Raw genomic sequence first — 26,985 nt, 5'->3', positions numbered from 1 at the left:
CCGAAAGCTTACTTTATGTTTTCCTCTAAGTTAGCCAATAAATGGTATCATCCTGATTCAAAACTTCTTCTCATTTCTTGTGTAATAGTCCTACCACAGACTCTAGATGCAGAATGACTGGCTCTTCTGCTGAGCAGCTGTGCACTCACACCTAGGCAAGGTCTGCACATTATAGACAGGTGTAGTGAGACAAGGCTGGGTGTATGCTGAGATCCTGGCAGAGCCCAGACTGGGTCCTGCAGCTCACCTTTTCCCATTTGACCACAGCTGCCTGGCAATGAGTTTGGGGGCAGCAATGAGTCTATTGACTTACTGAACTCTTTGAACCAGTGATTAGAGGTTAAAGTGCAGCAGTTGGTAATGGAAGGAGGAAGCGCTTAAACAATAAGGGCTGGAGTATTCTCTGTGATCAGGTCACTGCCCTCTCCCTTATCTCACTTGACATGCAAATTGAGTCAAGGGGGGGGGGGGACTCTATCAGGTTGCTGACGTCACCTTCATTACTAGTAGAGCCTTGTAAACAGTGCTTAATCATGTAAGAGGCTGCCAATGGAGTCACATCTCCAGGAGTGAGTGAGGAGGACACTACTCTCTGCACTAGCAGAGCTGGGAAGGAGTACTGTGCATTATGCAGCTAGCAGGCTGCCACCATGTACGTCAGTTACCTTCTAGATAATAAGGACATTGGTATGTACCCTGGATCTGTGCGTGGCCACCCTGGGCTACAAAACTACACCACTGCGCCCCAATACCCAGACTATGGGGGGTACCCCGGACTCAGCTTAGACTCTGCAGCACCTTCCTCCGGATCCTCTCACTGGATCACACCCTATGGGGCCCCAAGGGATGACTGGGGTCACACAGCCTACTCTTCAGGACATACTCCCCTTAACCCTTCTCCAGGGGGAAGCTTGGGCTACAGCCCTGTCTCTGACTACCCCGCGGGCCAGGTAGGGGCACCTTGTGTTGGGATGCTGCCAGCCGGGCATCAGTCTCAAATCTCTCCGGGGGTGGCAGAGGGGCATCGGAGGCATCACTACGAGTGGATGAGAAAGCCAGCTACACAAGTGACCACTGGTAAGACAAATGCTCTCAGTTATAACTGTGTGTGTGGTGTGGTGTGTGTGTGTGTGTGTGTGTGTGTGTGTGTGTGTGTGTGTGTGTGTGTGTGTGTGTGTGTGTGTGTGTGTGTGTGTGTGTGTGTGTGTGTGTGTGTGTGTGTGTGTGTGTGTGTGTGTGTGTGTGTGGGGTGTGGGGTGTGTGTGTCTGCCTGCAGTTTTGTCACAATGTTACATAGCCAGTATGTTATTACTATTGATGATTTAGCAGTTAGCACTCTCGCCTTGCAGCACTTGGTCCCCGGTTTGAATCCCAGCCAGGGCAATATCTGCCTGTAGTTTGTATGTGCTTCCCTGTTTCTGCGTGGGTTTCCTCCGGGCACTCCAGTTCCCTCCCACATCCTAAAAACATACAGATAAGTTAATTGACTTCCCTCTAAATTGGCCCTAGGACTAGGATACATACACTACAAGATACATACATAGACATATGACTATGGTAGGGATTAGATTGTGAGTCCCTCCGAGGGAGAGTTAAGTGACAAGACAATATACTCTGTACAGCGCTGTGGAAGATGCTGGTGCTATATAAATACATAATAGTAATAATACATGACAGTGCAGACATTGGTGCATAATATAGAAGTAGTGGCAATTGTATAGTAATTAACAAAACATACAACATTCTATAAGACACAAAAAGGAGAGAGACCTGCCCTTGTGAGCTTACAATCTATATTAAGTGAAAACAGGAGCCCTCCAAATAACTAAATAAGAAATAATTGGTTTGTAGTGGTATTCGACAAACAAATATCACAGATGTCATACTGTTTAAATATATTGTGAAACGGCTATTTTATGCATTGCGCTGTAGACACAGCCATGGTGTTTTAGTTCACACCAGTGACACACTTGAGAAACTGCTTGTCCTGTAGTTATAAGGTACTTAGAGATTTTCATAATCAATTACAGTGTCATGAGTTGAGGGCACACATTAGTTGCTGACTCATTAAGCTGATATCTGTGAGCCAGGAGAACAGATTACGTTTTTCTGCTCATTAAGGCCAGATAGCAGCCCTTTGGGATAACTAGGTTATAGCAGGGAGGTGCAAGTGCTGGGTTCCCAAAGAAAAGTGTCTCTGTTTCCCCTGGAAACCAATCAGAGGTTTGTACAACTTGTACTGCTAGCAAAACAGATGTTTTTTGGTTGCTATGGACAACATCTCACTTCCTCTGAACCAGAAACACAGGCATGCCTTTTCTGGGAAAGCGTGGCTTATGCAACTGTGTCATATTGGGAAATAGGCAAGGCAATTAATGTGGTGCCTTTCACGTCTAAAAAGGGCTAAAGTACATATTTCTGATGTAGATATAATTGCAGCAGGCCATGCGAGTCTCTGTGATCTTATCGGCCAGCCTATGACACAAATAGCTGTATTGTGTTCTGAATAAATTGAGATACCTGTAGGGGTGATAAGCGCATTGATTGCAATCCAAAAGGAACAAGGCCTATATGTTACAAGACAAGCCGGTAAACAGGACCACGGCTAATGCTGTGAATGCACCATGACATTTTTCGTCAGTTAGATGGGTCAATAGATAATTTCCAATAATTATTGTGATCAATTTGTACAGAAGTGATCAGAAAATCGTTCAGAAAAATGATAGAAATCAGATCGGATCTGTTGCAAATTATCTATCGACCCATCTATCTGATGGGAAATATGGTGTATTCCCAGTATAACTGTTAATATCTGGAGATCTATGCTAGGTACGCACAAGATTTTCTGTCAGATTTATAATCAGATCGATTATTTCTCACAGGTGCGATCTGATTTTCAATCAATTTTCTGATCGATTTTCCGTCCACTTCTATGAAAAGTCAATCGAAAATCATATTGGACCTGTCGGAAATAATTGATCTGACGGTAAATCTGACAGAAAATCTCATTGTGTGTACAAGGCACTAAGGTACCCGCACAATACTCAATTGTCAAATGAAGGGTTAAGCAAACGACTTTATTCGAAATCATGTGAACTGTAGCCGATTCCTTTGTGATCAAACAATATTTTCCATCCTGCTCGATTTGGTAAATTTGCCAGTTCATGCAGATATCCGCCAATTTCCTTTGATCAAGCAGAATGGAACATTGATCGATTCTCTGCCGATCAAATAAAATGATCAATTTGAACAGGAAAATCGAGTAATATATGGGCACCTTTAAATGCATAGAGATCACAAAACTGAGCAGTCGGCCTTATCGGTCCATGAATGAGAATGGGAGCAGATCAGAGCTGTTTGGTGCTGGGGGTGTGGAAGTCCAGAGTGTGAGGGGAGGTGGAAGGGAAAGTTGAGGTTCCCATGTAAAGTTTTTCTTTCTGATGTCCTCTGAAGAGGTGACAAAGTCAGGCACCCGCTCCCTTGTCATGTAAATGTCCTCTTTGAGCTGCAGGCTGATTGCAGACAAGAGTGGACTGGCTGTACTACTGTCCCTGACCCCATCTGTCATGTAGGCATTGCTTTGATATACACCTTGCAGGCCTTTGTCTTTCCTGGTGACAGGAAGAGAGAAGACAGCAGAGCAGTAAATGAAGATTTGTGGCCTCAATTCCAATTTCCAGCATGTGCCCAGCATAGAGGTCCTGCCCAGTCCTGCACATAGCAAAACCATGATGATCAAGATGGCGCCGTAAGAGGGTTGCCTGGCACACAGGGCTCCGGCCTTTCTACTCTTCTGTCCCCTTTCCCCCCAACAGAGCCATCTCATTTTCGCTGGATGGATCCCCCCTGCCTCTGGGGATCCCGGGATGCAGTGCTGGGCTTCCTGGACATCCAGGGCGCACTGTGAGTCAGCGCTGCAGGAGCTGGCTACGGGATGGCCGCCCACGTGGTCTGTGGTCAGCTGCAGAGCCGGATCAGCTGAGCGGGATCGACGCGGAGGGACACGCAGAGGGACCAGCGAAGAGCTCCCAGCGGCACCTCCTCGGCTCCAGCATCGGGGAGTGCACCCAGCGCAAGCACGAGACGCCGCTCGGTGCAGCCATGCGGTCGCACCACATGCCTGCCAGGACGCGGGCTGGGGATGTCGGAGACTCGCTCGGGAGGATCGCTGGACCAGCTGAGCAGCCGCCGCCCACGTGGTGGCCCAGGAGCCTCGCTGCCTCAGTCTGGCTGCCCACGTGCCCGGATCTCCGCATCGGAGCTTCGTTGCCACTGCTGCCGGGTAAGGGGGACTCCACCTGAGCACACGCAGGCCACCTCTCCCCCCGTCCAAGCTGCAGCCACATTGGGAGGACCTCCCTTGATGGGGCCACTACCAATGAGATCGTCACCCCCACATCCAGCCCTCAAATTGCGGCCACATCTACACTCCACCAGTTCCCCTCTGCCTGCAACCATCATAAATGGGGACTCTGGACCTGACCAGCCCAGACCGGGCACCAAGCCAGAACTTTGCAGGACCTGACCCGCCCAGACCGGGCACCAAGTCAGAACTTTGCTAAGCGTGACCCCTCTTGGTGATCCCCTCAGTTCGGCTAGGAGCACTGTTCATCGGACTGTACACATCTGCAGTCCTAAAGGGGACTCTCTCTCTCTGTCTCTGTCTCTCTCCTCTTTAGCTATCCATTCTCTCTCTCTCAGTTGCTTTCCCAGTTTCCTTCTCTCTACTTTCGTGGACAATCGGTGCACCTGTCTTGTTGGGAGCGTGTCGCTGTGTAGCGTCCAGTGCCGAAAATGGCAGCGCTCAGATCAGCTCTCAGGCTGCTCCTCCAGTCCCACTCTTTTCTGTTCCTACTATCAATGTATGCTTTGCTATGTTTTTTTTTTTTTTGTATTTACGTTAAATGTACGTGTATGCTGTAACGCTCTGTTTTTGCTTTTTATTTTTGCTTTTATATTTTATACGTATGACCCATGCTTGACTGCATGTGACGCTGCACTCTGCTTAATTGTACGCACAAGCTGTAATGTTGTCCTAAGTATGCTTGTCTCACGTCTATGTATGTGCCATGCTTAACTGTATGCTATTTCTTGTCTCTTCACCAACGACCCTGTATGTGCCAAAACCAATTCCGGGTACAACCCACCGGTTGTACTTGGCGATAATAAACTCTGATTCTGATTCTGATTCTGAACCACAGTGCTAGAGGTACAGATTGCCCAGCAAGCTCATGGTGAACCGGAACTCCTAGGGGCTAAAAATGACCAAAAAACCCTCTTGATAAATATGCTACGCAGAACAGGCCGACACTTCCACTCCTCTTAATGTGCCTATTAACCATCCAATTTTCTGAATGATTGATCGTTCAGCGATCAAGCGATCAATTTCGCACCGATGCAGCGATTACTATTATTTTTCATTTATAAAGCAATAACATATTCCGTGGCACTGTACAAAAAAATACAGACAATGGTATACACCAATGTACAAAATACAGAGTTGATACAAAATACAGAATTGGTACTAAGTACAGAATTGATAATAACAGTGACATAATTAATATGAATAAATGTGTAACAAAAAAAGAAAAATAAAATGGTGAGAAAGCCCTTGCCCTTGTGAGCTTTACAATCTAAAGGGATCATTCGGGAGATTGTACCATTAATAGGCACCTTAACGGTACATCTCACAAAGGCGGGACTTTTTATAATGGAGACCCCTCCCCCTTACCAGAGAACTTCTATATAGGGAAAGAGAGAAATATTAAAATATGATTACATTATTGTAGCTATTTTATCCAATTACAATTTATGTTTTACTTAAGTATGCTTACTTTAAGTTATGACCCCTGAATATGTTTACCACTTAACTAAAATGCCACAGAATGTATACTTATAATTTGAATACAATTAGTAAAAGGATTGGTGGAGCTCCAGAACTTGTGTTAAGACAATATTGGCATTAGTGGGATTATTATAATAAAAACAAATATCAGTGGAATTGCAGAAAGCTAATGAGACCTCAATGGTAGTCCAGGTTTGTTTGTTTTTTAATTATATTTAAGATTTGGGTGATTACTACAAACAGAACATTTAAGGCTTGATTCACAAAAGAATGCTAACTGTTAGCACGGCCGTTTTCGCGCGAATTTTTGCATTGCGCGCGATAGCAAATTTTCTCACGAAACGATATCGTTTTCGCACGCAAACGCGAATTTTCGCCCAAAACAATATCGATTTCGCGGGAAAATTCGCGTTTGTACGCAAAAACGTAATCGTTTCGCGCAAAAATTCGCGAGCGCGCGCAATGTGAAAATTTCACGCAAAAACGGCTGTGCTAACAGTTAGCACTCTTTTGTGAATCAAGCCCTTAGTGTAATTGTTGGTGGTGGATTTTGTGGTATTACAACAGGTGTCCCACACCGCACGGTGAATTACCATAAAGGCCCATACACACGGCGGATTTTTGCGAACGACGGGTCGTTTGAACGTCCCTTCGTTCAGTCGTTTGAACATCCCTTCGTTCAAACGACCCGTCGTTCGCAAAAATCCGCCGTGTGTATGGGCCTTTATGGTGAGTAATGGGACATATACTGTATGAGATCATACAGTAATGTTTGGTCTACAAAGATTATCACATAGGCTTCAATTCACTAAGATTTATCGAACACTTTATTGAACGTTTGATAATTTACCTCATGAGTAAAATCTAATTTTGAATTCACTAAGGTGTTATAGATGTATCAAATGTTTTAGCGATAAACTGTTCAATAAATCTATAACACCTTAGTGAATTCCAAATTAGATTTTACTGATGAGGTGAATTATCAAACGTTCGATAAAGTGTTTGATAAAGCTTAGTGAATTGAGACCATGGTGTTACATAGCATTACAGTTTCTTCCCATATCCCAAAAACATACTGATTAATGAATCGGTTATTATTATTTTTTATTTATATAGCACCAACATCTTACGTAGTGCTGTACATTTTTTTTCCTTAGCCTAAGGACAATTCCCCCTTAAATTATCCTAAACCTGAATACTCCCCTAACGACGCAGGAAGATAGATCACAGCGACGTTCCCTGACGCCGAGCTTTCCCCGATCCATCGACCTGCCGGCGACGGCACATGAAGGGTGGTCGTGGTACTTTGCTCGGGTGTTGTCGGGGATCTTAAAGATCTGATCCACCTTGAGGGTCGTTGTCACCTGTACCCACTTAGCAAGATCGTGAAAACGATCGCTCGTTGCTCAAAAAATCGCCTGTCAACAAAAAACAAACGTGTAGTGGGTGCGACCCTTAATGACATTACTATGAATCTGTGAAGTGCTGTGGGAGATGCCGGAACTATATATAATTACACAATAATCGAATATAAAAATAATAATATTTTGCTGTAGCAGCTGAAGCTTCCCACTGTACTGTGCATAAACTGTGTAATGCTGGGTACACACCATGCGTTTTTTTCGGTCGGTTTCCCGTTCGATCGATTTTTGATCCGTTTTTCTGCTTGATTTCCTGCTCGATTCTCTTATCTTTTCTTATCAACTTCCATTCACTTTTATGAGAAATCAAGCGGTAAAACGATCGTATGTAATATCGGACATGACAGAAATTATGAATCAAACGCATCTATCGACCGCAAAAACGCAACTAACTAGCATAAATATTTATGGTGCCCACTATTGTTTGTATTGCAATCCGTACAGCGCAACATAAGATGAAGGTGCTACTGCAAAAGATGGCGTAATATAGGATCTGAACACATAATGACCAGATGTGTCAATACAACTGCTGGCAGCTTGTTAACTGTCCTGCCATGGATTGACAACATACATAAGATGGTGGCTTATTATTGGAATCAGCAATACAATTAACCATAAATCACTCATTTTTTAGCCTCTCACATTTGAATATGTTGGAAGTTATTCAAAGTTGTTCCTGTAAAATCGCTGCCCATGTAAATGTTAATAGCTGGGGGATGAAAGTAGAGACCAGCAGTTGTTCAGTGGATATAATTCAAAAGAAATGGGAACTTTCCAAAATCTCTTTGATAAGGACTCCTTGTAGCCCATTGTCTGAGACTGTGTCCTTCATTCATGAGCACAGCCCAGTTCTCTCTGATCCTGCTTGTTGCTGCCCAGGGGGTCTTTGTAGAGCTCTGTTAAAATCTACCTGATCAGAGAGAGTCTGAGAGGCATTAAACACCTACTAGATCAGATAAACTGAATACTAGAATATCCTGATCCTGATCTGTCCACATAGCTGACATGACTGCAAAAAGCACAAAAAGAGTGCAATGCCATATAAACATAAAGGTGCCCATACACTCGTCAGATTGGCAACAGATAGATAAGAAATGCATCTGATGATCTATCTGATGCGTTTTTAGAACATTTTTTACCAGGATAGAATTCCAATAGATTTCAGTTTGAAATCTATTGAAATTCGATCTGATGGCATTTTTTTGCCATCAGATTTCCATTAAGGCCAATGCAAACTGATAAGCAATCTCATCAGATCGACCTAAATTTTCCACCCTGCAAGTTCGATGGAAATCCATCGAAATCGATCGAAATCGGCCGTCGATCGGTCGATTGGCCAACCGATTTGCAATCGATTGATCGATCGATCGATCGGGATCGATCGGTCGGCCAGAAAATCGGCTGAGTGTATGGGCTGCTTAAGGCTATACTGCAAAAAAAAAATATGGACTGTTTTCCCATAGAGCTAAATGGGCAATAGGTAATATCTATAGACTACAATAAACAAATACTAGCTAATAACTTTGAACTTTACAAAGCAAAAACACAGATTTACAATAATGGGATACTTTTCTAAATTAAACTAATTAATAATGTCTACAAGAAACCAACATATTGCTACACCAGAAGCTAACAATAAAAAAAGAAACTATAAAGAACAAAAAATAGCTACATAATTAACATTTCATAAATGTTATAAAGGAAAATTTAATTAGTAAATTAAAACAATAAAAACAACTGACTGGAATAAAATAAATACACAAATACATGATTGTTGCATAATTGTCACATATTAAAATGCATAAGAAGATCAATAAAATCTCTGCATACTAGTACAATTAGGAAGTAATAACATATTTAATAAATGAACAAAAAATGAATTCTTAAGTATTTACTATATGTACTGTGTATATGGTATTTTACTACTAATTAATAAAATACCTACTAACGACGTATACCTACTAAGGACGTAAAAAACTGCACACTTAAATGAAATAGGGGTACAATAAAACAGCTACATGATAGTTCATCAGCAAGTAATAATATATAATAAACAATAGATAACAAGAAGCCATATAGTTGGCATTTGCTGAATACATATGTATTAATGCACTTAAAACAATAGATAACTAAAAGTAAATATTAAAAAGTAATATAAGTACAACAAACGGCTAAAAGTACATTATAAGGCCTAATCAATTACTAAAACATAAGCTAATAAACAAAGGGTAAAGAAATCGGAAAGAGTAAACGGCAATAAACAGTTACTATTAAGAAACTATGGTTCAGTAAAAGTAGATTAACACACAGCCACAATCTTTTATAAATAATTTAACGGTGTGACTACTACTAGTACGTAAGGGAGGGATCTAAACCAGCATATAGAACATATTACACAAAACTAGAAAACCAGTAAGAAGATCTGCTACTAAGAAACAATATCACAAAACAGTAGTGATGTTCGTAATCAGCTAATTACGTGAAATTTTGTGTACATTTTTGCAATTACACCTATACGTAATTAGGATTTGGCAATTCAATTGATTTTGTATAATCATCATCATTTCGGAATAATTTTCATGTAATTTTCACGTAATTTTATGTTTTTTAAACTAAGAAAAACTACAGTTTAAAAAAAAAATTTCTTTGCATTTTTAAAATAGATTTTCATCAAAAACTACAAGGTCTTTTTGAAAAATTATTTTTTGGATTATTCTCCTTAACTATTTGCCGCCAAAGTTGGCACGAAATTACATGAAAATTATGCAAAAATCTATGCGAAATTACGAATGATTACAATTACAGATGAAATTAATTATCATTTTTCCTGAAATTTTGCATTGTAATTTTGAATTTCGATGCGAAATTAGGCCTTTGCAAAATTTGTGCTCATCACTACAAAACAGATACAGCATGGATATCGGTTATACCGAAAAGAGTATTTGGTGTTTATATTTTTCAGAGAGGTAGACATTGTTAGGCCACCCAAGCAAGGTTCAGTTCACAGGTCTAGTGGGGTGGAACTTAACTGCCTTTGCACCCTTTAGTAACTGGCTGGGAATGTATGAAAAAAGAAAAAGTAAATAGTGCATCCTACTGAACATATTGAATCTGATATGAAATTTGTTAAGCTCTATCTGACATTGTTCAGGTGCATTCTGGGAGGAGAGCGGATTTACAACAGGTAAATTCCCATTTATCAGAACGCCAGCCGGGCCTTGTAAATTGTGGTTTTAAAATGGCCTGGGTGCTAATTGACCCTTTTACAGCACCCATCATATTAACAATGATTAGTAGGAAAATAGTGTCATTTATATGGCCTTTCTGGATAGCAGCTTTCCTTAAATAACACTGGAAACAAGCGATTGGCCCATTCCCATAAATAATGTGCTGTCCTTATGAAGTACCCTGCTACTGCATTAATATGACTGTGAGGAGGCGCTGCACAGCAAATGCTCCAACTGAGGACAGCAGTGGGGAAACTCTGTGTAATTTGCCAAGTGCACGGATAGACGATAACAGCTTTTTCTTTTGTTTCCTTCAACATTTGCGCACTTGTTATAATAATTCATTACTGATGTGAAAATAATAATACTTATAATAAGAAAAATGTAATACCCTCATCTTTTTATTAGTACTATCAAAAAATATAATGAAAAGTATTATTATTATTAATAATAATAATGATAATGATAATATTAATAATAATTTTTATAGCGCCAGCAACAGTAGGTAAAGGGAATAAAGCAGGGGGACACCAAGAGCCCCAATAGTGTAATTCGTCTTGGGGACAACAAAATAAATGAGAAGTTAAAATTATACTTACAAACCAGGGTTACCAATAGGCAATAGTGTAATTCGTCTTGGGGACAACAAAATAAATAAGAAGTTAAAATTATACTTACAAACCAGGGTTACCAATAGGCAACCACTGTATAGGCAGGTGGGGAGAACAATCCTGACCCCACTCAGGAATAAAAAGTCGCTCTCTGTAGACAGGAAAATAGGGTAACAACCCTCCACCCAGGGTGGACTCAATGTAGTGTACAAGATACAGAGGCGCCAAAAGAATAAAAGGTAATTAAATGAACTTAAAAAACCAACTGGTTAGACAGAGGAGGCAGCGGTGGTCTTACCCCCTCCAAACAGACACAGGCAAGGACTGCGATTCAGACAGTCAACAATTTATTCGGAACTCCAGAAAACAATGCAACGCGTTTCACGGGCCATACATCCCGCTTCCTCAGGCAAAATACAGTAGGAGTCACAGCATCTGTATTATATCAGCGAGCTTGGCGCCTCTGTGGTAAAGGGAAGCTGTGTATGATTTGGTAGAAATGGTGGTTAGTAGACAAGGGCCCATATGCAATTCTTTTTTTCACCTGAGTTATTTCCTAGGTGATAATTTCCATCTTGTCTTTAAAATAACTTTTCAGCATTTTACAATTGAAAAAGTACCCCAAAGTTGGTTAAAAATTACTATTAAAACTATTTTGAGTGTTCTCTCGCTTGCTGGTGGTTTAAAAGGCATTTTATCACAAGTTGTGAAAATATCATATTGGAGAAAACTTAGGAGAAAAAGTGAATTGCATATGGGCCCAGGTGTTCTAGGTAGGAGAGTATGCTTGCCTCAAGAGGTGAGTTTTCAGATTGCGTCTAAAAAAAGTAAGGGTGGGTGAGTGCCGGATGTGTTGAGGGAGAGTGTTCCAGAGGAGGGGAGAGGATCGAGAGAAGTCTTGTAAGCCGGAGTGAGAAGAGGTGACCAGGAAAGAAGACAGAAGGATATTGTAGTAGAGTGGAGATTGCGGATGGTATCTGGAAATAAGTTGATTTAGATCGGAAGGAGCTAGGTTGTAGAGAGCTTTGTAGACAAGAGTAAGGATTTAAAATATAAAACTGAGATGTATAATTACAAGCACTAATGCTAATAATGATAACGGATATAATAATTATACTTTGGCCCTTATCCAAATAACTCTCCCAGGAGATAATTTTTTTGTCTTATCCCAAAAAAAAAACAACTTTTTAGACAAGACAAGAACATTAACAATATATTGCGCTTTTCTTCTGGCGGACTCAAAGTGCCACTTAGCAATTAGAAAAGTACTAAAAAGTAGGTACAAAAGTTATGACAAACTTATTTTGAATATTTTATTGCATGCTGGGAGTTTTAGCCCTTTCACTGCCAGCCGATTTGTCCTAAACGTAAACATCTACTCCCAAGCAGTTTTTAGAAGTTTAGCTCTCGTTAGGTTTACTTAGGATTTTTGACAAGAAAACCTATGTGAAATAGGACATATTATATATTGGATTTTTTTTTCTGAAATGAAATGGGCTTGAACACTGAAACAAAATTTGCAACTATTTCTGGAGATATAACAACATTTTTGAGGGAAATATGTAAAAAAGTGAAATAAAAAATAAAATATTTTTCTGTTGTTTTTTTTTTCAAAGAAGAATTACAATTACTGACAAAAACGTTACTGCTTGTAAAAGCCCTGATTCTGCTGAACCCAACGATTCCAGATTTGTATTGCCATCCCACTTTTCCTGCGCACAACACACCCTAATATTAAAACAGCATTTTGCACAATTTTATATTGGAACATAACAGATAAGAGCATCTACAGGTTAATGTGGCACATCTAATGATAGAAGTGAAATACTCGAATGAGTTAGGAATTTTTAAAAACTGCATACCTCTAGGTTTTTATCTGTGGTGTAGTTTGTGCTCTAAATGTAGCAGCAGTCATACAGAGCACCCTAAAACATACAGGTGCCACCAGTATACAAGGCTAGGTATAGGTGCCCCAGTATAGGTAGCTAGATATAGGTTCAGCCAGTATAGGTAGCCTGGAATAGGTGCCACCAGTACAGGTAGCTAGATATAGGTGCAGCCAGTATAGGTAGCCTGGAATAGATGCCACCACAGTGCTCTCGGATTTCTGGGATGGAGTGTTAAGCTGGCCATACAGTGGCTCGATTTGCCGCCGTTTCGACAGCAGATTCGATCACTGGGATGGAATCTGCTGCCAATCGTTCGCGCTAAACGCACCCGCCGATCCGATTTCCTCGCGAAATCGGATCGGTCCGTCGATCGCGTCGTGCGGGAAATTACCGTCGATCGCCCGCGGGTAGGGAGCGCGTCGCTAGCGGCGGCCGATCCGATACAGGTATACATTACCTGACGCTGGCTCCCGGGCATCTTCTCCGCGCTGCACCGCTCTGTTCCTGCTTCCATCCCAGCGTACATTAACTTCCTGTGTCACTCCAGTGACCAGGAAGTTCAAATAGAGGGCGCTCTATTTGAACTTCCTGGTCACGGAGTGACACAGTGTACGTTGGGATGCGGGATGCTGGGATGCAGCGCGGAGAAGAGGACCCGGAGCCAGCTTCAGGTAATGTATACGGGGGGGGGGGGACAGGCGGCAGGAGCAGCTCAACAGATTGTGATCAGTTTCAGGCTGAAATCGATTCACAATCTGTTTGCAGTAAAGGCAGCCATACGATCCCTCTCTGATCAGATTCGATCAGATAGGGATCTGTCAGTTGGTCGATCTAATGGCAAATCGACCAGTGTATGGCTACCTTTAGGATGTATTGGAAGATTGTGTGAGGAATGTTGTGATTGGGAACCAGCAAAAGTGTTGTTGCATTAAACGTCAATCTCCATTAGTAGATACAAGAGATCGATGGTTCCTCAACTATTGATAGCTGCTAAAAGCTTAATTCCTGTTAAGTGGAGATGCCAGGATCCTCCTACTCTTAAAGATTGGATTGGTAAAGTTAATATGGTGAAGGATCTGGAGAACCAGATTGCTCTGCAGCAGGATAAAGTGGGGGTCTTTAATGATACATGGGAAAAATGGTTTATGTTTCAAAACACAGTGGAATATTGTAGTATGGTGGAGATCTAGGGGCGAGGTCTCATGTTAGGTGAAGGGTGAATTCTTTTGGAAAACGGGGATATGTTGTATTTTGTAGGATGGATATCCTTTTTCTTGTATTATAATATGGGTGGGATATGTTGAGGATTATAAGGTATAGATTGGGTGGATGAGAAGGGGAGGGAATGTATGTTTTTGTTTTTTTTTTTTGTTTCTTTTGTTGTTTGGGTTTATTTTATATGGAAAATTAAAGAGTGGGAAGAGAGAGTATGATTGTTGATGGAATTTTGATGTTGTTTTCCTCAATAAATTATATATTAAAAAAAAGGTGCCACCTGTACAGGTAGCCAGATATAGCTGCAGTCATTAATGGTAGCCAGGAATAGATGCCCCCAGTACAGGTAGCAAGATATAGGTGCAGCCAGTATAGGTAACCAGGAATCGGTGCCACCAGTACAGGTAGCTGCATATAGGTGCAGCCAGTATAGGTAGCCAGGCATAGATCCTCCCAGTATAGGTAGCCAGGTATAGGTGCCACCAGTACAGGTAGCCAGATATAGGTGCAGCCAGTATAAGTAGCCAGGAATAGGTGCAGCCAGTACAGGTAGCCAGATATAGGTGCAGCCAGTATAAGTAGCCAGGAATAGGTGCAGCCAGTACAGGTAGCCAGATATAGGTGCAGCCAGTATAAGTAGCCAGGAATAGGTGCAGCCAGTACAGGTAGCCAGATATAGGTGCAGCCAGTATAAGTAGCCAGGAATAGGTGCAGCCAGTACAGGTAGCCAGATATAGGTGCAGCCAGTATAAGTAGCCAAGAATAGGTGCAGCCAGTACAGGTAGCCAGATATAGGTGCAGCCATTGTAGGCAGCCAGGCATAGGTCCTCCCAGTATAGGTAGCCAGGCATAGGTGCAGCCAGTATAGGTAGCCAGATATAGGTGACAAAGATATTGTGATGATTTGCTCAGCTGCCTGTGCAGGCAGCCAGCCTTTTGACCATTGTTTTGATTTGCATGCTGCAGGACTCTGGAAAGAAGAGCTTCTGTCAGTTTTGCAGCTTGTGCTTGCAGAGGATTCTCTCCTGACAGTGTGCAGTTTGAATCTGTGCGATCTGATGCCTGTTTCTCGGATGTTCCTGCAGATTGTGATCGGCATGAGTCTGCCGGTTTCCTCAAGGATGTGTGGGATCCTTTGTCATTTAGAAACAGATCTTTGAGATCTTCCGTCTGTGACCCTGCTATGGGGAAAAGTTCTCGACTATGCAGCGTCAAAAGTAAATTTAATATGCCTAATAAAGTTTGTCCTGTTGATGTCACTATTTCTTCTGCAGATGAGTCTCTGTCTCGCCCTGTTCACACCTGTAAGGGCCCGTTGCCTGGGGACAGTTGCTTCAGGGTTTCGGTCCTAGATGCCTTGCAGTCTGCTCCGCAGATCGCGGAGGTTTGCGCTATAGAAGCGTCAGTTTCACAACCTAAAGTGAATTTTGATTCGCAGGTTTTGCGTTCTGATTCTTCGGATTCGACATTGTTAGCCGAATCTAAGAGTGAGACAGCGCTTCGGTTTTGCGAATCTGATGCTGAACCCTCTTTGCCTTATTCAGAGACGCTTTCTCTGAACCTGCCCTGTACCATGAATAACAATATGATGTCCAATCACACTGACATTTATGAGTCCCTTTCTTGCTCTGAGGGAAGTTTTGACTCTCCACCCTGTACTCTAGATGAGTCAACATTGCCTTGTACAATATCTCCTGCCCTGCCCCTAGAGGCTCGTCTAGGTATTGCTGCTATTTTTACTTGTTTTTCTGCAGTTTTGGAGTTACAAGCTAGTTTGACTGCCACACAGAATTCTGGGTACAGTGAGAATGAAGTTAGGGAGTCAGTGTGTGTTCCAGGAAATATACCTGTACATTCCCCTCATGATGATGAGATCCAGTCTCAGGTTATGGTGGAACCATTCCTGGGACATCTGCCCTGTCCACAAAATAAAGTTCCAGTTTTGCCCTGTAACATGGATAGTTCAGAATCCTTCCTAGAAAACTTGAAAAATGATGTTCCTGAGGTCTTGTTTGATGTTCTGGAGGTCTCCGAGTTCCTCCCAAAGGGTGCAGAACTTGTAGGAGATGTCTCCTGTCCCCCAAGTCCTTCTGAGGTGTTGCCCTCTTCCGTAGGCATTGCTGCCTTGCTGGCTACCTTTTCAGCTCTGGTGGAGCTTCAGTCATGTGTAGTCAATGATGATATTGCAGTCACAGAAATTTCCGAATTTGAATCCGAGTCTTCTTTTGAAAGTCCAGTGCTTGAGACCATTGCTCGTGATGATTCTCTGCCCAGTCCTGGTTTTGGTTTCCTCGTGCCGGACTCTGAGGTTGGCAGTTCCCCGACATGTCCTGAGGTTTCTCCTGTGCTGGTGTACCCCAGTGTGCTCTGTGACCCAGAAAGCCCAAGTGTGCCTCGGTTACCAGCGTACTCAGATGCTTCCTCGGTGGAGACATGCTCTGATTTAGCCTGCCTGCTTGCATGCCCAGAAGTGGTCCCTGAAAGTCTTGATCTTGATGGGTGTCCTCGTAATTCTGAATCCGGAATTGTCATTGGTTCCATGGGGGTTCTTGGTAATTCTCCATGTGAGCCTGGTGATTGTTCTGCCCTCTTGGGATCTCTGTGGAGCTTCAAAAGGCTCTGGGAGATTCCGCGAAAAATTTTGCTTGGTCCCCTGGATAAGATCAACGGTGGCTTTTGTGTTGTAAGGGACACTTCGAACAGGTATTGTGGCAGGTTTGGTATTTTCGGACGCTCCTTGGAAGGTGGTGGGTATTGTCTGGAGGGTGTCGATGGCTTCTTCTCTGGCAGTCACAGTCCTGATGGGTGTTATACTGAGACTGGTAGTACTGATGGGCATGTTTCGGTGGCTTCTGTTTCCGATGAGGTCGGTTTCGGGTGGACTGACTCTGGAATTGGACCTTGTCGGGCTACCCCGACCTTCATGAGTCTTCAGTTTGAGTCTGTTGCTAATAGCAGTTTTGAGGGTCGTCTGGAATTCGACCCTGGAGGGGGGGGTACTGTGATGATTTGCTCAGCTGCCTGTGCAGGCAGCCAGCCTTTTGACCATTGTTTTGATTTGCATGCTGCAGGACTCTGGAAAGAAGAGCTTCTGTCAGTTTTGCAGCTTGTGCTTGCAGAGGAATTTGCATACGTTGTCATGCAAATTGCCTGGCCACATTCATTGGAGGCGTGTACTATAAGTACTATGTCTTTCCCACAATGCTTGGCTGTTCATAAGGATTTCGTCCTATGTAACACTCCTGGTGGGGTGTCAGCCTTGCTCTCTGTTTGAACATCAGCTTAGAGTAATTCCTGAATCTGCGCTAGGCAGATTTCCCTAGTGCAGTTAGGATTGTATTATCTGTATTGCCTGTTCTGTCTTGTCTTGCCTGTTGCCATTGTCCAGTCCCTACGGTGGTCGACAGGAAATGGTTCTGATCTCTGTTCTTGGAGTATAGCTGGTGCAGCGGTTGCTACCAGCTATCTCTTCTGTTCTGTCTCCTGGGATCGCGCTAGCTACTTTTCGCTAGCGCTGGGGATCCTTCTGTTCTGTCTCCTGGGATCGCGCTAGCTACTTTTCGCTAGCGCTGGGGATCCTTCTGTTCTGTCTCCTGGGATCGCGCTAGCTACTTTTCGCTAGCGCTGGGGATCCTTCTGTTCTGTCTTCTGGGATCGCGCTAGCCACTTTTCGCTAGTGCTGGGGATCCTTCTGTTCTGCTACTCTGTACTTGGATCGCGCTAGCCACTTTTCGCTAGTGCTGTGGATCCTATCTCTCGCTTGTCCCTGTTTTCGTGTGTCTGTCTGCTACGCTTGCTGGAGGCTCGGTGAGGTAACCGTTAAGCAAGCGCTCGCGTCCTCTGTTTCATGTTTGTCTGTTAATGGTTAGTTAGGCGTGCTTGTCTCTATTGTGCTTATCACGTGGAGACCGCGCATAACCGCGTGCACTGTTGTGAATGAGTGCGGTGTTCGCGGTTAGCTAGCATTTGTTATTTTCCGTATCTCCTCATTGTATTATTTGCTGTGCCTTTGCTAACCTCGTATTCTGTTCTGATCTGCCTTGTGTCTCGTCTGGCGATCGCACCTCTCGCGATCGCGTTCCTATTTCATATCTGCTGTTGTGTGTGTGCGGTTGCGGGGTGGCGACTGGATTGGCACACACACATACAACCTGTCCCTTTGCTCATTCTCATTCGCAATCGCCTCTCTTGCGATTGCGTTCTGCGTTTCGTACAATTCCTGTCTGGCATTTGTGGAGGTACAGAGGATTGGTTCCTCTGCACTCCCCAGCACCATCTGCCAACAGGAATTTTCCCTCTACGGGTGCGTAGCACCTTTTGCTGGGTTCCTGCAAATTATACGCTTGTGGAGGATTTCCGCCGTGTCAGCGCACGCGTTGTGCGCTGATCACGGGGAAAGTTCCACAATCGTTACAGATATAGGCGACATCATCCTCCCTCCCTCTCCATGGGCCCCCTCCTGTGCCCCCCTGCAAAGTGGAGCATAGTGATGCGGTGTGTAAATAACTCACCTGCTTGCTTACTCCATACGATGCGTGCCTTCTGGCAGCAGGCTCCTCTCTGGCCGCTCGATCTCTGTATGGCGCGTAATCACATGTCATGCAGGGAAACAGGAAGTATAGAGGAGACAGCTGCCAGCGGGAACATATTGCATGGAGTGAGCAAGCAGGTGAGTAAATTACACACCGCTCTGCATATCCGGCTCTGCAGGGGGGCATAGGAGGGGGGCCCCATGGAGAGGGAGGGAGGAATGATTTCGGCTCCCCTCCTCCACTGCTTCCTGGGTGAAGAAATGCCAAAAAACATACTAGGTATTGGCAGTAAGAGCCCTTGCAGGCAAATGGTTAAAGGTATTTTCTTGATAAGGTTTGAAAATATCTACTTGGAGAAAAGTCCGGAGAAAAGGAAATAGAATATGGGCCTTTTTTATTTTAACATCTTACGTTCATTTAGGCTGTGTTTATAAAAAGTAATAATAAAAAATTATAATGATATTATATTAACTTTTTAACTCAAACTGGAAGTTTATATGCATCCAGGTTAAGTCTATTATGTCTTGTAAATGTGAAAATTGCTTCCATCCTTAAAGGAAACCAGAGCTCTGTTAAATAAAAATACATACCTGGGGCTTCCTCCAGCCCCACCAGCTCAGACGCCGCCATCCTCCGCTGCCCGCAGCTTCAGGAACCGGATCCCGTCACTGATGTCAGTCGCGGCCACCTACGCAGGAGAAGTGCGCCCTCTATGTATCTCTCCAGCGGCTGCTGGAGAGATACGCAAACAGCGAACTTCTCTTACATTAGACTGGTTTCGACTGACGGAAGTGCGGGGACCCGGTTCCCGAAGCTGCGGGCAGCAGAGGACGACGGCGTGGGAGCCGTCGGAGCAGATGGGGCTGGAGGAAGCCCCAGGTATGTACAGAGCTCTGGTACACTTTAAGGTAAAAACAACCCACGGGCTGAAGTGGTTACTAATTTTTCAACTTAATTGTATATTGTTACAACTGCTTTTGTCATAGAAATGTTGTTGTTTTTTTATGAAAAAAAAGAAAAAAGAAAAAGAAAGAAAGTCTTCCCAATAGAATAACCCTATTATGGTGTTGAGTCCTGTACACATGCTGGATAATTTGCAGGTGAGGCGGCCACTTCTGTCGTATATCTAGCATGTGTACAGTGGCCTTTGTACCTCCCAAATGCATCGCCAATAGATCCAGAGCGCCATCTCGGCTAAGCATAGGCTGAGGTCACTGTTCTTCTTACCCCTTCTGCTCCATCATGTGCTGCATGTTGTCCCTCCTCCTTGCTCTGTAGCAACAGTAATCATCGCTAGCCCTCAGGTTAGTGACACATCTGTACAGCACTCGGCCCCAAACCTCTTTCCAAAGGGATCGAGTCCCGATTTCTGCGATTGACATTATTTAGGTGTGTGTATGCACCTTAAGGTCATCTTCGTGGGGGGCCAGTTAAATCACCAGCATGTTTGTGTGGTGTAGGAGAAAACCCTCATGAAAGCTGGGAGAAGATACAAACTCCATGTAGTAGACAAGACAAATAACATTTATATCACACTTTTGTCCTGGCGGACTCGATGTGCTTGAGCTGCAGCCACCAGGGCGCGCTCAGTAAGCAGTAGCATAGTTTTGGGGGATGAAGTGCATGTGTGCAGTGTGGTGATGAATGCATCGCTCGTGCATAGTGTTGTAGGAGATGCAGTGCATGTGCTCAGAGTTGAAGGAGTTGAGAAGTAGGAGATGCTGTGCATGCATGCAGAGTGGTGGGCAACACAGTGCATGTGTGCAGAGTATTACAAGATGCAGCATGTGTGCATAGAGTGTGTGTGTGTGTGGGGGGGGGATACAGTGCATGTGCGCAGTGTTGTGGGAGATGCAGGACCAGAGATGGATGAAGCTGTAATGGGGCTCTAGGCAAGGTAGTAGATTCGAGGCCCCCTTGAGATCCTTTTGGTAAGGTGAAGTGAACAGAGGTCAAAGAATGTGGCAGGTGGATCCCTTGACTTCCTCTAGGCCCCAAGCACCTGCTTAGATTGCCTGGTTGATGATCCTGCTCTGTGCAGGACATGTGCATACTCGGTGGGATGTGTAGTGCATGTGCATAGAGTGGTGGTGGTTGCAGTGCATGTGTGCAAAATGGCAAGGGATGCAGTGGGGCAGGCTTCTTATTGTGTACTCATTTTGCATTTTTCAGTAGGTGGGAAAACCAGGACGAAGGACAAGTACCGCGTTGTGTACACCGACCACCAGCGGCTGGAGCTGGAGAAAGAGTTCCACTACAGCAGATATATCACCATCCGGAGGAAAGCAGAGCTGGCGGTCAATCTGGGACTCTCTGAACGACAGGTACGACCATGAGGGAAATTAATGTGATTTTAATGCTCCTGGCAAGTTTCTACTAACTAACCATGACCTTTATTTAGCATTAGAAACAGTCTAAGTATGGAGACATTGAATGCACATTAATCAAGGGGTATGTATGTGTGAGGTTTCACATCTAGTACTGGCTAACACACTGAAACATCAAAGCGGGGGAAGACTTCCAGCCCAATAGATGTTAACCATATTGTTTTCTACGAATATTTGCACAAAATATGTTTTTTTTAAGTGGATCTGGACTCTTGCACAGGGCAGAAGGAAAACGTAGAGAAATGCACCCTGTATGTATTTAAAGAGTTAAGCCTGTTTAAAGTGGATCCGAGATAAACTTTTACTCATTGCATAATTATGTTCCTTTCATATAGTTTATAGGGCATTCCTCAAGCCAAATACTTTTTTGGTTTTGTTTTAATGCTCTAATTCCCTATAAACAAAACAAGCCTCGCCGACAGCTCCTTTTGTGCCTTGGCACTTTAGCAAGGGCTTATGGGAGCTCAGTCTGGGCAGGAGGAGGAGGAGGTTAACAGTCATTGATTTCAGAGGCAGAGGGGAGGAGGAGAGGGGACTGAATTTACACACAGGCAAGCTGATAGCATCTCCAGCCTACAGCCTGTGACAATGTGACAAACAGAACATGGCTGCCCTCATTGTAATACAGGAATAAATAATCATAAACTTTTGAAGCTGTTTGCAGCTAGATTTGCTGTGTAAACTATCTAAACTTTAGATAAGATAAATAGACAAGTTACTTGTAATAGTTAGTTTTTAATCTCAGATCCGCTTTAACAACCCCTCATTTGTGTCTAATCACAAGTTGTAATTTGATCTCTCCCCTGTGTCACATGATTGCCTATGGCAGATAAGCAGATAAGCCCATTGGAAGCACAGACTGTAAGCAATATGACTGCTTCCATGAATCAGGAAGTAGAAAATGTGCAAATTTGTTTAATGCTGGGAATACACGGTAAGATTCTAAGCCATTTAGATGGCTTGATAGATAATTTCCGACACGTCTGATCTCCCGCCCGATCGTTTCCGCACTCGATTCTGCACGGGGGACAATAGAAAAAGATAAGAAAAATGAGTGGAAGATAAGAGAATCGCCCGCGGAATTGAGCGCAGAGCTGGCCAGATAGATTTAGATTTCCATACAATGTTCCAAAATGACTGGAATTGGAAATGACTTGAAAATGATTGACACATCAGTCATTTTCTGGGGGTGCAGACAACCCTCCAGACGCTGCCACCACTGGGGGAACCCATCCGCACCCCCCTTCCTACAACAACCCCCAAGAAGAAAGACACATAAATGTATGTTGCACAGGAGAAAAAGAGACGTATTCTCTGACCGGTTATCACCTGACATATATACTGGCTGCCTCAAGTCTATTGACTAATTAAAATTGCAAAGCGTTTGCATATTGCATTCGCCTACCAGAATATGCAGGATCTAAAGCTACCTCCCTGCTATTCCTGCAGGAGTTGTCCCACACAAAATACATTGCATCTCAACAGGGGTGCCGCGTGTAGGCCTCCTCGTACCCCCAAGAAATGGGGGGCAGCAAAGTCACCTCCACAAGGCATCCATTGCCCGGGAGCACTGCAACTGCCCCACGGGGGGGGGGGCAAGAGAAAATGACTGGTACACCCCCGGACATGGCCGGGGCCCAGGGGGAGCACTCATGCTGCCCCCCCCCCCTCCCCCAACGGATAGATTCCCTACATCTGAGATTGCCACTAGTTACAATGACTGCTGTTTAACCACTTCTGTGCCAGGGGTATTTTTGCTGATCGGTGCTGCGTGGGCTCTCCAGCCCGCAGCACCGATCAGCTAGCAGCCAGGGCGATCAGACTTCCCCCCTTTTTTCCAAACTAGGGGGATGTCCTGCTGGGGGGGTCTGATCGCCGCTGGCTGCTTGCGCTTGCGGGGGGGGCTCTTCAAAGCCCCCCTCCGCAGCGCTTCCTGGCCTCCTTCCCTCCCTCTCCTTCCCCCTGTGAGCGGCGCAGGATGGATTCCCGTCCTGCGCCTGATGGGATAGGCTTTAGCCTATCAGATGCCGGCGATCCCCGGCCAATCAGAGGCTGCGCAGCAGCGCCGTATACATGTAAACACCGGGGAAGATCTTCCCGTGTGTTTACATTTACCGCCGCGATCGGCGGCTCGCAGGGTGTTCACGGAGACACGCTCCGTGAACTGACATGGAACGTTTCCATGCAATCCACTTCAGGATTCAGGGGCGTAGTTAAGCGTACGCAGAATCCTGAAGTGGTTAATATATATTTTTAAAAGGTATTTCTTAAACATTACATTTTAATATTTAAGTTTATTTAAGCACTAACTGTGTTTTTGTCTTTTGTTTTTTTAAGTGAATGTATTTAAAAAAAAATTTTGTTTTTGACTTTTTTTTACAGTTTTACATATATATTAGGGCTAGTTCATAGTGCTCACTTGTGTTGCAGAATAATTCTGCATGTCAACTCAATGCCCATACAATTCTATGGTGCTGTAACTGATCGCGTTATTCTAACTTGTGCAATAAACCTCTGTGGATCCAGCCATATAGCTATTTATAATTAATCTATTTCTATATTTTCAAGTTTTGATTTTTAAACAAAAAGCCTTAGATCAAAAAAATCAATAGATTTAAATTAATTTTCATTAATGGTTATTCTAACATTTACAAAAAAAAAAGCAAAGTTGCAAAGAGACGTGAGCTCATTTCAAAGCCTTGGTAAATGTGTGCAGCTCTGTTCATGTTCACTAACTGAAATATAGTACTTGTCTTAGAGCAAAGCCACATAAAATGATTCCTTTTTTTTACCGATTCACTTTACCAATGCCATTCACGGGCATCAAATGCACAAAAGGCCAAAATAACAACTAACTTGTAAATACTAAATAAATAATTTAGAAATATTAACACATTTATTTTACTAACCATAAATTGTAATATATAAAGTAATACTTTCATGCTGTTATAATATAAACATAATATAGTAATATGTAATATAAATTACAGAAAAAATTATGTTTATAAATTATAATTTGAATAATAATAATTATTATTATTATTATTATTTAGTATTTATATAGCGCCGACATATTACGCAGCGCTGTACAGTGTATATATATATACATATATATATCTTGTCACTAACTGTCCCTCAAAGGAGCTCACAATCTAATCCCTACCATTGCCATATGTCTATATTATGTAGTGTAAGTACTGTAGTCTAGGGCCAATTTTTTTAGAGGGAGCCAATTAACTTATCAGTATGTTTTTTGGAATGTGGGAGGAAACCGGAGTGCCCGGAGGAAACCCACGCAGACACGGAGAGAACATACAAACTCTTTGCAGATAGTGCCCTGGCTGGGATTCGAACCCAGGACCCAGCGCTGCAAGGCGAGAGAGCTAACCACTACGCCACCGTGCTGCCCACAATAATAATAATAATAACAATGGCCATGACTGTAAAGAAAATGTTTAAAGACGGCGTTTAACAATCCAATAACTTTATAAAAGCACAATTATTACATCAATAGTTAAATATTGTTTAATTTCATTTAAATATGATTAATTAAATTGTAGCAACCAACGGTGAAATTTGGAAAAATACAACTTCTGTCATGCCCATGGATTTCATTTTAGTGTACATTCACAGTGGGGCTTTGCAGTGCAACGTAACTGCCCATTTTAACATGTTTTGAAATGTTAACCCTATGCATTGTCCACAGTGTGTTCGGTGCACAGGGATTAAATGGTGTGTGGTATCCAGTATTAGAACTGTTATTTTAATATACATAGTTTTGCCTCATGGAGAATTCAGATAGAAATGTCATTAATTTGATTGGGAAACTGATGTGTAAGTTTCTAAATAGCTGATTGTGATCATGTGATCATGCCTCTGTACTCCTTTTTTTTTTTTTAACTTAGCATAACTTCATTGGCTATCTAAGTCATTCAATTTTTTTTTTACATTTTGCCTTATTTGGAACAAGATTACTGTGAGAGTAAAAACAAAAAAAACTGCAATCACTAAATGTACAAGCATTTTACTTGCCATTTTCAGTCAATGCAATTTTCTAAATAAACGATACAGAGGTCAACTATTTTTTTCTTTGCCGATGGTGATACTCAACCAAGCTAGATGGGGTTTATTGGTTGATTTTCAAGAGTATTTTGACTCCTATCTCATACCTGTACTGTAGTGGATTAGGTACTTAGGTTAACGCATAAGCAATCATATAAATAAAACATATTAATGTTGGAAACTGTGATAAAGATTCTGATGTTTTGTTTCTCTTCAGGTGAAAATATGGTTCCAGAATAGAAGAGCCAAAGAACGAAAGATCAATAAGAAAAGAATTCAACAGACTCAGAGTGGGCAAAATGGACAAGACCCACTTAGCCCAGTACCCATGGGACACATGATACCTATGTCTGGCACCAGTGTAGGTGTGATATCAAACTCTGTCTCTCAGTGAAACCTTCACTGTCTTCTGTATAAAGATGGAACAGAAGTTCTTGCTTTTCCTCCCTGGATTATAAACCTTGGTGGAAGCAATGGACAACATCGGGCACTATGGAGCCTGCCTACAGGTGGAGCTGTGGAGTAGAGGTTCTTCTGAAGGCCAGTGGCCAGTACAGTTTCAGTAGAAAACTGAAGGAGGACTGTGAGCCTACATTAAGGAAACATCTGCACATATTTTCATACACCAGGCTCTGCAACCTCTAAGATAGTGAAGGTTTTATACAAGGACTTCAAATGATGGACTTACTTTTAATGTATTTGTCTTTATGTGGAATAGAATGTTCTGAGAAAGAGTTTTTGCAACTGTAACCAAAAAGCTTCTTATATTTTTTATGAAGAGGTGGTATGTAAACGTTTACTGGACCATGAAGGCTCAAGACTTTCTACACTTACTGTATGTGGATGCTGGCACTATATACCATCCCATAATTCCAAGCACTGAGTGGGCATGTTGGTTTATAAAAGTCTATGTTTTTGTTTTTTTCTGATGCTTCCTAGGGTCAAAACTTTATGATGACTACAATGCCAAGATCAGAGATTTATTGAAACTTGTTATTGCGATGTTTTGTACACTGTCCCTACAAATTCTTAGCTCAGTTGTAATTAGCCAAGTTTTGTATTTTAAATTATTTAAGTTTGTTTTGGGTGAGGTGAGTAAATAAAATCTTTTCTGACTTATTTTTTGTTTTCTATGTATAGTTTGCAAAGTAAAACCAATTAGGAAATTCTCCAGCTTTTAGGGGGTCAACAAGTGTTTGAGATATTCAGGACCAGTTCTAACTTTAGTGGGGACCCAGGGCAAATGTAACTTGAGGGGCCCCATAGCAATGCCCCCCCCCCTTCCCCCACAGCCTCTGAGCCGACCACCAGGACCCATCCGACCAAATTTCAACCTGGGGCCCACACATCCCATGATTGCGGTGAAAAAAGGGCGTGACCATGCACCGGAAGGTGGGCGTGGTCATGATGTATTATGGACAGGGCCAAATGTACATGATCTTAGCAGCACTGTAATTCAGAGACATTGCTGCCCAGCAAAACTTTGCATAGAGTCCCCTCCTTCAATATAAAGTAATGTGCTACTTTGCAGAGGTTGCGACCGCAGAGGTTGCAGAGGTTGCAACCGTATCGGGGCTCTTGGGCCAAAGGGGCCCCGAAGGGCCCTCCCTCAACTACAGTATTACCTCTCTATTGGTCCTGTGCTCATAATAATCACTTCTATAGATACGTTGAACAGTGGTAATCATTTACAAGCTATTTCCCATCCCCTTCTTGCACCTCTGACACTGTAGTTGGGTCGTATCAATTGTTATGTATAAAGTGCTTGGGGGGGCCCCATTGTAAAATTTGCATTG

General features: G+C 43.0%; 1 protein-coding gene across 1 annotated transcript; it reads left to right on the top strand.

The window, feature by feature from the left end:
- Positions 1–554: 554 nt before the first annotated feature.
- On the top strand, positions 555–26,272 carry LOC137543954 (homeobox protein CDX-2-like). Its single transcript, XM_068265014.1, has 3 exons — positions 555–1,077; positions 20,913–21,064; positions 25,407–26,272. The coding sequence occupies exons 1-3, from the start codon at positions 651–653 to the stop codon at positions 25,581–25,583; spliced, it is 756 nt and encodes a 251-aa protein (XP_068121115.1). The 5' UTR covers positions 555–650; the 3' UTR covers positions 25,584–26,272.
- The last annotated feature ends 713 nt before the right edge of the window (positions 26,273–26,985 follow it).

Source organism: Hyperolius riggenbachi, chromosome 2 (genome assembly GCF_040937935.1).
Source record: "Hyperolius riggenbachi isolate aHypRig1 chromosome 2, aHypRig1.pri, whole genome shotgun sequence".
Classification (NCBI taxonomy): domain Eukaryota; kingdom Metazoa; phylum Chordata; class Amphibia; order Anura; family Hyperoliidae; genus Hyperolius; species Hyperolius riggenbachi.
Note: the sequence above shows the minus strand (reverse complement) of the source record. Positions and strands in the feature narration are given on the sequence as shown.

Coding starts and splice junctions, on each gene's coding strand:
- LOC137543954 (XM_068265014.1), top strand. CDS start 651: ATGTACGTCAGTTACCTTCTAGATAATAAGGACATTGGTATGTACCCT. Junction 1,078..20,912: donor AGCTACACAAGTGACCACTG/GTAAGACAAATG, acceptor TGCATTTTTCAG/TAGGTGGGAAAACCAGGACG. Junction 21,065..25,406: donor TGGGACTCTCTGAACGACAG/GTACGACCATGA, acceptor GTTTCTCTTCAG/GTGAAAATATGGTTCCAGAA.